The 12,363-nt window shown below is 41.8% G+C and overlaps 1 protein-coding gene across 1 annotated transcript in view; it reads right to left on the reverse strand.

The window, feature by feature from the left end:
- Positions 1 to 1,142: 1,142 nt before the first annotated feature.
- The window catches only part of cyp4t8 (cytochrome P450, family 4, subfamily T, polypeptide 8), a 78,094-nt gene continuing 66,873 nt past the window's right edge, over positions 1,143 to 12,363 (reverse strand). Inside the window, exons 10-12 of the mRNA XM_080195560.1 lie at positions 8,979 to 9,043; positions 7,159 to 7,241; positions 1,143 to 2,337 (exon numbers count right to left, since the gene is read on the reverse strand). Of these exons, the coding sequence (XP_080051686.1) occupies positions 2,169 to 2,337; positions 7,159 to 7,241; positions 8,979 to 9,043 (317 nt within the window). The 3' untranslated portion in view covers positions 1,143 to 2,168. The remainder of the gene's footprint in view (positions 2,338 to 7,158; positions 7,242 to 8,978; positions 9,044 to 12,363) is intronic.

Genomic DNA, 12,363 nt, shown 5'->3' on the forward strand with positions numbered 1-12,363 from the left:
ATGGTGTTGTTGAAACCATTTGTTTTCAAGCCAAAACCAGATTCTTGTTTTGGAATGGATCCATTTGACTAGTTCCAGGCCAACAACTTTTCAGCAAATTTAAAACTACATGAGGCGGAAAGCTGTTTCTTATATAGGATTTTTAACAAAGGTTAGGCATAATTTGTTTTAAAAGTTCCTTTATTGTCATTCATACAGGTTCGTCCTTTGGTCCAGCACCCCAACAGTTGGAAGCTTTAGATCATAAAATTAAGAGTCGTCAGCAAAATTTTGTAATAACTTTTTCAAGAGAAGTTTGGAAGATATTTAAAGATATGGGGCGAGATTCTCCGCCTTCCCAGCTGTGTGTTTTCCGCTGGCGGGAGGTGGCCTGCTGTTTGCTAGCGATGGGATTCTCTGATCTCACTGCTGTCAGTGGGAATTCCCATGACATTACCCCCTTGCTGGTGGGAAACCTATGGTCAGAGGTGCGCTGTTGGCAGGAAACCCGCTACCTGAGGTGCGTTGCTGGCAGGACCAGAGAATCCCGCTGGTGTGAATAGCCATAGAATTCTGACTGTTAAGTTGCTTTTACAAGGTTTAACGGGAAAATGTGTAGAAGAGAAGCACTTTCAATGTGAAATGCTACTGCAATTTATCTAAGTCATGTTATTTTTCAAAGCACTACCAATGCTTTGGTAACATTACACTTCTGAGAGAAATATGATATTTTAGTCTTTAACTAATCCATCACTTATCAGTTGCATTGCTTTGAATTGAAAGTAGCATTTTTGCCCTTTAAGAGATAACACTTAAAGGGCTACCAGTTTTGAGGAAAAAGTAATTCTTTTGGCACTTAAAAGTTACAGACCGTCCCTCCAGCTTTTAGTTTAAATTTTACACTGAGGCTAGATTTATCTGATGTATGGTTGAGTGGGAGTAAAATAGATTGGAAAGTCCAGGGCAAAATTCAGAACCACACATAATGATGCTGGCATTGGACTGGGGTGGGCACAGTAAGAAGTCTCACAGCAACCAGGTTAAAGTCCAACAAGTTTATTTGGAATCACAAGCTTTTGAAGTGTTGCTCCTTCCTCAGGTGAGTCAAACCTGGCCTGAGACCTGACCTGACACTCATCCGAGGAAGGAGCAACGCTCCAAAAGCTTGTGATTCCAAATAAACCTGTTGGACCTTAACCTGGTGTTGAGACTTTTTACTGTGTGCACCTAATGAAGCTGGTGAAAGGATGATATTAGAACCATAGGCATTACAATAGCCCAGTGAACTGAGGATGTCTTACATCCCCAAATTCTGATTTAGTGTCAAACAATTGGATGAAACACAATGCCAATATCTCCCACAGTGGAACAATTTGCAAAGTGTCATTACAGATTGAGTTACATGGATGAACAAGACCTAAAACCACTTTGACTCTGTCCCCACCCATCTATGATATACGGCACATCCTTTTGTACATTCAGTCAATATTGGAAAAAGTGAACAGCTGCAATAGAAAAAGAAATTGCTCAGAGTAATGTTTGAAAAATATTCTTCTCATCCTCTGTCTCTAATAATGGTTGGATTTAGTTGTACCCTTTTTGAATTTCTAATGAAATGGAATGATTCAAACAATCAATTTTTGTTCTTAACCCTGTTCAAACACTGTGGCCTGTAGTTGTTAATTAACTCAAGTGATAATTAAGAGGTGCTGTTGCTTCCCAATAGTCTACGATTATCGCTTGTTTACTTTGAAATAATTACAGCACAGTAGTTAATCATTGAGTGTGGACATCATCACGCATTGATAGTATGAAGCTGTCTGGCTACCAAGTAAACCAAAATATTCACCATCAACAGCTGCAGATAGAAACAAAATAAAGCTATCCATAATGAACACGAGATATTACATGAGATATATGATATGCAAGGCAGAAATATATGATTTAGGAATCAAATAATGGTTATAAGCATACATTTTCGGAGATGATTTGAACACGTACTGAGATTCCAACGTAAATATGTTTATGAAATGACACTGGTAATAAGCACCTTCTGTGCAGGTATTCCAGGTTTTTAATGCCCTTTGCTGTCACATTAATTTTACTATAATTGTCTTGCTTACTGATTGATCTGTCTGACTTTGAAGTTATTACTTTACTCATGTTTTTCCCAATTCTTGCTGCTAGTGTTAATACAGCTTTTTAATCTTCAGGTGTATTCCATTTTTGGATCGAAGGACTAGCTGAGGTATTTTTAATGGTGGTTTCGTTTCATCAATTTCCAGTTCAAATCGATGGAGAATCATTGCGACAGCCACTTTCATTTCGTTCATGGCAAAATGCTGACCAATGCAGTTCCTGCAATAAAAGTGAAACAGGAGGCAGGCTTTGAGTCCAACACCATGAAAAATCACTTAAACCAGTAATGTATTTTGTTGGGTCATTGTGTACTCCTTATGAATGGGACGACACCTATATGTTTAACAGTGGCTTGTCTATTCCTGTGTATTACACTTTAAAACTGCCAAATGCAGATTGAGAGGTGACACTTGTGTAAATTGATCTTGTCAATTACATGAAGTTCTGCTCAGTTAGTGCATAAATATGGGGTGCTAGCAACAATTCAATGTTCTTATTTATAATGTCACTGGAGAAGAATTTCATAACAAGCCTCAGCTCTTAATTGCCTCTCCATAGTAGTTTCAAAGCATTAAAAAAAGGAGATCTGGAAGAAACGGGTACAATGTTTACTATCATGAAGCCATTCAATAAAATCCTTTTTATTATTCCAACCTCACCCTACGAAACTATGATCACCCCGCCCAGAACTCCAGCTTCAATTCTTATTTGATTTAATGTGTTATTGTCACATGTATTAGTACACAGCGAAAAGTATTGTTTCTGGCATGCTGTACAGACAAAACATACTGTACATAGGAAAGGAAAGGAGAGTGCCCAGAATGTAGTGTTACAGTCATATATGCACAATTTCTCAAGTTCTAAGTGTCTCAAATGTCAAATATCTCTTGGAATTTGAAAGTGTACTATGATTGTTTAGAAAATACAGTATATCAGCTATAGATAAAGCAATCTGCATCACAAGAAATTTCTGGCAACTGTCATGAAGATAGTGAACTTAATGTTAGTACCACACAGTTCATGTAATGTTGTCAGAGGTTTTCATTGCTTTCTCTCCAGAATAACCACTCCCTCTCCCCCACACAATGTTCTGACTGCACAGTTGGCAACACCCTGAGGTAAAAAAATAAAGACCATGATTTTATCAACTTATCGTACTGATGTGGTGAGCCAGTAAGATAGGGTGAGGTGAAAAATCAGGACCGTGCCCAGTTTTTCACCTCTTATTCTCTTACTGGCACTGAGTCGCCAGTGAAATCAGCTTCATGGCCAGAAAGGGCAATGAAGCCAATTTCAATATTCATGACATTATTAAAATGTAATTAGTGAGTCCTGGATTCTATTGCCTGGGCCCATTTGTACATATGATTCTGATCGATAAGGGAATTAAGGGTTATGGGGAGAGAGCGGGAAAGTGGAACTGATCCACTATCAGATCAGCCATGATCTTATTGAATGGCGGGGCAGGCTCGAAGGGCTAGATGGCCTACTCCTGCTCCTATTTCTTATGTTCTTATGTACTTACCCGCCCCCTCACCAGTGAGGATCATGTCAGGCCTTCGCCAATGCACACTAGATATGTTGGCCTCATTGGTGGAACAGGAGGTCATTGAAGCCCTCTGGGTGTTCGGAGGCAGGGGTGGGCCCATGGGACACTCTGACGCTGCCCACAGGGTACCCTGGCAGTGCCAAGGGGCTGGGGCCTGAGGTGTGGAGCCATGACTGGAGGAAGGCAGGGTGGGTGGTGCTCTGTAGGGGGAAAGGGAAGGGGGGAGCTCTGCAGAGGGAGGGATTGATGATTGGGGTTGACGATCAGGGGAGTGGGTGGGTGATGGCCGTGGAGATTGGGGCGGCGGGGGGAGACCAGCACAGGAAATGATTGGCAGCAGATCCTGATGCCTATGCGAGGGGTGGGGGGGTGTGTTGGTTACAGGAGAACTTCCAGTACACTGGGAAATCAGGGCACTTGTGCAATGGTGCCCCAAGAGGTCAGCAATCGACTTTGGCAAGATTAGTTTGTGCCCTCCCCCTACTGGTGAGAATCACATCTGCGCTCTTTTTTCACTAAGTGCCATATGATTGCATCTGGGAGTTCACCCAAAAAGTCAGTGTGATTCTCTTCCATTTTCACATTCGTTCACACTTAGAATTTTTCTCATAAAATTCTGTCTGAAGATTGAAGTCCCATTCCTGCACGCAGGAATGGGACGGCGATAATTATGGGGGATTTCAATCTACATATTGATTGGTCGACCCATGTTGGACGCGGTGGGCTCGAGGAGTTCTTGGAATGCTGCCAGGATAGTTTCCTCGAATAGTGTGTGTTGGAGCCGATGAGGGAGCGAGCTATCTTGGATCTGGTGTTATGTAATGAGGCGGGTAGAATTAGGGACCTTGTGGTGAAGGATCCTCTAGGGAAGAGTGATCATTGTATGGTGGAGTTTCTGATGCAGATGGAGGAGGAGAAAGTGGGTTCCCGGACATGTGTCCTTTGTTTGAACAGAGGGGAGTATGGTAGGATGACAGAGGAATTGGCGAATGTTGATTGGGGGAACGCGTTGGAAGGTAGGTCTGCTGAGGAACAGTGGAGGATCTTTAAGGACATCTTTCTTGGTGCTCAGCAGAAATTTATTCCGATGGTTAAAAAGGATCGTAGGAGGAGAGGTAATCAGCTGTGGATAACGAAGGAGGTAAAGGAAAGTGTTAAATTAAAAGCGGATGTATTTACAGTAGCTCAGAGTAGTGGGCGAGAAGAGGATTGGGAGAGGTTTAAATGTCAACAAAGAATGACAAAGAAGTTGATAAAGAAGGGTAGGATAAACTATGAAGCTGGGCTAGCGCTTAATATAAAAAAGGATAGCAAGAGTTTTTATAAATACATAAAAAGGAAGAGGCTGACTAGGGTGAACGTTGGACCCTTAGAGGATGAGAGGGGGGACTTAGTGGTAGGGGATGGGGAAATGGCTGAGGCCTTGAATAACTTTTTTATTTCGGTCTTCACGGAGGAGGACGTGAATAATTTGCCGGGTGTTAGAGATGGAAAGATGGTAGGAGTGGAGGGCCTGAATGACATTATTGTTACTAGAGAGGCGGTGCTCGACAGACTGGAGGGACTGATTGTGGACAAGTCCCCAGGACCGGATGGAATGCATCCAAGGGTTCTGAAAGAAATGGCGGAGGTGATAGTGGATGCCTTGGTGATTATTTTCCAAACGTCGCTGAATTCCGGCTAAGTGCCGGAAGATTGGAAAACGGCTAATATTACGCCGTTGTTTAAGAAGGGTGGCAGGCAAAAGGCGGGGAATTATAGGCCGATTAGTTTAACGTCCGTTGTAGGAAAAATGTTAGAGTCCGTGATCAAGGAGAAAATAGCGAGGCATCTTGAGGAGAATTGTTTGATAGAGCAGACGCAGCACAGTTTTGTTAAGGGGAAGTCGTGTCTGACAAATTCATTGGAGTTCTATGAGGATGTGTCTAGGGCGGTGGATAGAGGAGAGCCGGTGGATGTGGTCTTTCTTGATTTTCAGAAGGCGTTTGACAAGGTGCCTCACAAGAGGTTATTGCAGAAGATCAGGGGGCATGGGGTTGGGGGTAGGGTGTTAGCGTGGATAGAGGATTGGCTGTCAAATAGGAGGCAGAGAGTGGGGGTCAATGGGTGCTATTCGGATTGGCGGTTGGTGACTAGTGGAGTGCCCCAGGGGTCAGTGCTGGGGCCTCAGCTATTCACCATTTATATATATGATCTGGAGGAGGGAACCGAGTGTATGGTGTCGAAATTTGCTGATGACACCAAGATTGGTGGAACGGCAAATTGCGCGGAGGGTGTGGAGAGTCTGCAGAAGGATCTAGATAGGCTGGGCGAATGGGCCAGGAACTGGCAAATGGAATTTAATGTTGGCAAGTGTGAGGTTGTCCACTTTGGTAGGAATAATGGTATGAAGGACTATTACTTACGTGGCAAAAAACTGCAGCATGCGACGGTGCAGAGGGACCTCGGGGTCCTTGTGCATGAGTCCCAAAAACCCAGCCTGCAGGTGCAGCAGGTGGTCAGGAAGGCGAATGGGATGCTGGCCTTCATAGCGAGGGGGATTGAATATAAAAGTAGGGAGGTCTTGCTGCGGCTGTATAGGGCATTGGTGAGGCCGCAGCTGGAGTACTGTGTGCAGTTTTGGTCGCCGCACCTGCGCAAGGATATTTTGGTCTTGGAGGGAGTGCAGAGGAGGTTTACTAGGCTGATTCCGGAGTTGAGGGGGTTGAGCTATGAGGAGAGGCTGAATAAACTAGGATTGTACTCGTTGGAGTTTAGAAGAATGAGGGGCGATCTCATTGATACATATAAGATGTTGAATGGGATGGACAGGATAGAGGTGGCGAGACTCTTCCTGCTCAGAAAGGACAGTAGGACTAGAGGGCACAGCCTCAAGATAAAGGGGGGGTGGTTTAGAACGGAGTTGAGGAAGAACTTCTTCACTCAAAGGTTGGTGAATCTCTGGAATTCTGTGCCTGTTGAAGTGGTGGAAACTACCTCGCTAAATATATTTAAGACACGGGTAGATAGGTTTTTGGTAGGCAAGGGAATTAAGGGTTATGGGGAGAAAGCAGGAAAGTGGAACTGAGCCACTTCAGATCAGCCATGATCTTATTGAATGGTGGGGCAGGCTCGAAGGGCTAGATGGCCTACTCCTGCTCCTATTTCTTATGTCCATTGTGCACAGTAGAAAATATAATTTTGCAACTATTATGGGGACCTACAATTTGAAACAATGAATCCTGCTGTGGGAGGTATTAGCTCTCGGAACAGACAGGCCATTGTACACGGTACATTTTTATTTTCTCTTGAAACTGATCATTGTGCAATGACTCCCAAATCAAGTGAGAGTCAAGATTAACAAAGAATTTGGAATTGTCCCAGTAAACTGGAATCCACCCATTTGATAAACTTGAACCCCAGGCCTTTACAGGGAAGTTAATTTGCTCAAAAGCAACACTAAATTGACAATTAGCAGTTCTATTTTACTAATACTTGAAATATTTTGCTACCTTGGTCCAGCAGAGAAAGGTATGAAGGCATGCGTGTGTCTGTTTGCTGAATTTTCAGGAGAAAATCTTAAAGGGTCAAACACCTAAAAAAGAACAAGGTATTATTAAAGTCTATTGTTTAATAGAATGACATTCTTCATGAGATTTGAAGTGCATACAGACACTGACAGTTGCTAGGTAATTGTTAATCAGGACTGTAAAGAGTTCATTTGTCAGTACTGGTTTAAATTAGAATTACACTAGCTATGTTAGTATAACATCAGTTGTGGTCTAACAATGAAGTACAGTTGCTGTCGTTGGACTGGGGTAGACACAGTAAATGGTCTCACAACACCAGGTTAAAGTACAACAGGTTTATTTAGTAGCACGAGCTTTTGGAGCATTCCCCTCACCTGATGAAGGGGCAATGCTCTCAAAGCTTGTGCTACCAAATAGCCTGTTGGACTTAAACCTGGTGTTATGAGATGATTTACCATAGTTTAACTAGTTATTGATTCAGATAGAAGTTAATAATATTCAGACAGAAACTGAACTTGGAATTCATTTCCAAAGACAGGAGCCATGCAACTCAGTGTCTAAATCATGGCTGAGGTTAATTCCATATCAATAGCTTCACATTAATTAGTTTGCACTAAGTGAGGACACACTTCACTATATGAGTCACTCTGCCCTGGCACAACATCTGACAGTCCAGGCTGAGTTCAGTCTTCAAGTTGAGCAGTGTTAGAAGGCTAGCCTATAATTGCTACAAGATCAGGGAAGAACTCATGCTCGAGGTCAGATGAGGAGTGGAGTAGTAGATTGAAGGAATATAGAGTTAAGCGAGGAGTGAGGGGTGGGAGAAATTGAACTGGAATGTGGAAGAGCATGCAAGGTTAGAGAAGTGGAAGAGAAAGATAAAGCAGAGTAAACAACCAGAGAGTTAGACATTACTGGAATTGGTAGTGGTAGATTTCCAAGGCCTCCAGAGGAAACTAGAGGGAGGAAGAGGTTGCACCCAGCATTCTGTAATGCTGCTAGGATGGCACGGTGGCACAGTGGCTGGTACTGCTGTCTTACAGCTCCAGGGACCCAGATTCAATTCCAGGCTTGCATGACTATCAGTATGGAGTTCTTCTCCTTGTGTCTGTGTGGGTTTCCTCCGGGTACTCCAGTTTCCTCCCACAGTCCAAAGATGTGCAGGTAAGGTGGATTGGCCTTGGTAAATTACCCCTTAGTGCCCCAAGATGTGTAGGTTAGGCAGATTAGCCATTGGAAATGTGTGAGCCTGTGAGGATAGGTCAGGGGAGAGGGCCTGGGCAACATATTCTGTCAGACATGATGGGCCGAATGATCTCTTCTACACTGCAGGGATTCTATGAAAAAGTCTACTGAAACACATCTGCTGAATCAAACCATAAGCCTACTTTAATAAAACTACATTTTTGTATTTGCTATCTTCCTTATATAGTTCTTTGCTTTCAAGTATGGTGCTGGATATTAAAATATTTAAGCAACACCATCTACTATCCTATGTTTTTTTAACATTATGAAATTAAGATATACATATTATTACATTAAACATACCATCTTTATGTGTGATATATCCCCAAAATATGTGACATCATAATAAATGAACCAAAAGAATATAAATATATCCAATAGGATCTTTAGCAATGCATCTATATTTAATTTTCAAACTTGCCATTAATTAGAAATGATATGGTCAATTCAATAGTATTAATATGGAGAGACCAGTACTGCATATGAAAGCAAAGGTTGCATATTATTAATGTAGTGGTGTGAACAATTCATACTTTAGTCATGGAGAAGAAAGTTACCTCTGGATTATCCCAGATCATAGGATTCCTGTGAATACAGTAGATACTTACACCTACCAGACAACCTGCAAAAAACAGATGAACATTAGTAACTGTCTCACAAATATGCTGCTTCCTTCTGGTTCGTAAGAGCTTCTGTAGTGTACATCATTTTCCTACCTCCCTATGTTGTGGACAGGAGGGGAACAGTTCAAACTGCACTGATTTCCTCTTGCCACCTGTCTGTAAGCTGCAGGAGTTTGAATTAGTTTTTCTTAAAGAATGAGTGAAATGGTGGCTTGTGTTCCCAATCCCTTGTTATTTGAGATCCAATTGTGTTAATAATCCACAGCAAACAGCAAACTCGAGTTTGGATTAACTCCGAAAGTTAGTTTACTTTATACTCCTAAAACCCAGAAAAGAAGGAGTGTTTGCCACTTTCCACTCCTCAGATTCACACAGTAACAGTGGATAGAGAAACAAAGTTTTTCTTTATACGTTTGTGGACGTGGATGCGGGTGTCACTGGCTGGGATAGCATTTATTGCCCATCCTCAACTGGGTTTCCTCTGGGTACTCCGGTTTCTTCCCAAATTCCAAAAGACATGCTAATTAGGTGCAACGGCAATGCTGAATTCTCCCTCAGTGTATCTGAATAGGCACCGGAGTATGGCAATGAGATTTTCACAGTAACTTCATTGCAGTGTAATGTAAGCCTACTTGTGACACTAATAAATAAACTTAAACTTGTTCTTGAATTAATTGTCAACCACATTGTTGTGGGTCTGGAGTCACATGTTGGCTAGACTAGGTAAGGATGGCAGATTTCCTTCCCTAAAATTCATTAGTGAATAGTTTTCTACAATGGACAATGGTTTCATGGACACCATTAGACTTCTAATTACAGGTTTTTAAAAAAATTGAATTCAAATTTTACCATCTGCAGTGGCAGGATTTGAACCTGTGTTTCCAGAACATGACTTTGCATTTCTGAATTACTAGCCCAGTAACAATACCATTATGTCACCACCTCCTTTCAAGTTTCCTTTACTTTAAATGTTTGTACACAAATTCAGGTACTCAGTCCTCAACAGAATACTATTGTCCTGGAAATAAGGACAACAAACAAAGAACAAAGAACAGTACAGCACAGGAACAGGCCCTTCAACTGTCCAAGCTGTGCCGATCACATTGTCCTATCTAGACCAACCATCTGTATCCTTCTATACCCTGCCTGTTCATGTGTCTATCCATGTAAGTCTTAAATGTTGCTAACATGTCTGCCTCAACCATCTCGCATGGCAGTGCATTCCAGGGCCTCACCACCTTCTGTGTAAAACATTTCCCCTTCACGTCTCTACTGAACATTTCCTCTCTTACCCTGAACTTGTGCCCCCTTGTAATTGTTATTTCTTCCCCAGGGAGAAAGCTTCCAACTGTTCACCTTATCTATGCCTCTCATAATTTTATAAACTTCTAACAGGTCGCCCCTCACCTCTGTCTTTCCAGGGAGAACAACCCCAGTTTATTCAATCTCTCTTCATAGCTAATACCCTCCATATCGGACAACATCCCTGGTAAACCTTTTCTGTACTCCCTCCAAGTCTCCACATCCTTCTGGTAGTGTGTTGGCCAGAATTGGCCTCAGGAATGCTTCAGATATGTGGCTTGTTAGTAGCCAACCTCATCAGCTCTTCTCTTCACAGACCTGACTTTGACTTCCATAAGCAGTACCCTGCTTCAAAAGACTGACAGAGATGTTCCTTCTTTAACCTTCCAAAATCAACTTCCAACATTCAAAATGCCTACCTACACTAAAGATACTCCTCGTTACCAAGCAATAATGTTATGCTTCACCAAGCTTGTTTGCTTTTCATGCTGTAACCCTCTCTAAGAACAATAAAAGCACAGCTCGAAATAAAGCCAAACCTCCAACATACAAACACCCATGTCTGGCATGAATGTAGCTCTAGGTTTACTCTACCTCACACAGCGACACTAAATAAACCCACTTAAAATAGTACCTCATTTCGAATGTTTAACAATACAAATATAGATCACTCAAAACTACCTCTGCTTTCCTGACAAATCAAAGTCCATTCCAAAGTCAGAACAAGCAGACTACGAACGGCAAGTCAGCCCTTTTATCTGATAAGAGTGCTCCCACCCTGTTTTTAGATGCAAAAGGAGTCATAGGCATACAAAGATAATCCTAATTAAGCCTCATTATTGTAATATTTTAGATATTGTTTGACTAATACAGTCTGCAGAAGCTTGTAAAGCATGAGCTGTCTGAAACACATCATATTTAATCACTTCCTGTGACGATGCACACAGTATCTGATTAATATATTAAAAATTAAAATCGATCCTTTAATCTACAATTTCAAAAGTGGTTAAGAAAAACACAGGAAGATTTTTGTTCCACATTGAGGAGAACTCTTTCTGTCTGCTGCACTCTGAATAATTAAAAAAATGTATATGTCTGGGTTGGATAGCAGGGAGGGTTAGGTTTTGCTTCTTCACCTCAGTGACTTAAGCAAAATTCAGTACCAATCTCTCTTCTAGGTAGGTTGATTCTGGGAATGTGTGGTCTTTGGATCTGGGTGAGGAGATTCAATGCCAGGAAGGGAAGGAGGTAAGCTTGTACACATGGAGGAAGCACTGCTGCCCCTCCTAGCTTGCAAACCGCACGACTTTTCTACTTCTTCTACAAAATAATTTTCACTTCCCTTCAGCTGCCGGGATTCCTAGGATTCAGTATATCCAACCGCTCAGGGTTAAACATGGAAGAAAAATTAACTATGAAGCATAGAGCCCTTTGTAATATTTAAATGTCTAACTCGCTTCCTGGGACTATAAAGAAAAAAAATTGACAAAAACAAACGTAGGTCCCTTACAGACAAAAATGAGGGAATTCATAACGGGGAATAAAGAAATGGCCGATGAATGAAATTTGTACTTTGCTTCCAGTCTTCACAAAGGAAGACATGAATATTGTACCAGAAGTTCTGCAAGAAACAAATCTTACTGAGGAGCTGAAGGAAATCAGCATTAATAAGAAATGGTTTTGGGGAAATTGATGGGATTAAAGGTGAATAAATCTCCAGGTCCTGATGATTAGCATCTCAGAGTACTTAAGGAAGTAGCCTTGGAAACTATAGATCCATTGGTGGATATTTTCCAAAATTCTTTGGACTCCAGACTGGTTTCTACAGATTGTTGGCTAGCTAATGTAAACCCACTATTCAAAAAGTGAGGTAGAGAGAAAATGGGGAACTATAGACCAGTGAGCCTGACGTTGGTACTGGGGAAGTTGCTAGAATCCATTATCAAGGATTTCATAACTCAACATTTGGAAGGCAGTGGTATAATCAGCCAAAGTCAGCATGGATTTACAAAAGGGA

This window comes from Carcharhinus amblyrhynchos, chromosome 9 (genome assembly GCF_965287045.1).
Source record: "Carcharhinus amblyrhynchos chromosome 9, sCarAmb.v2.hapA, whole genome shotgun sequence".
Taxonomy (NCBI): Eukaryota; Metazoa; Chordata; class Chondrichthyes; order Carcharhiniformes; family Carcharhinidae; genus Carcharhinus; species Carcharhinus amblyrhynchos.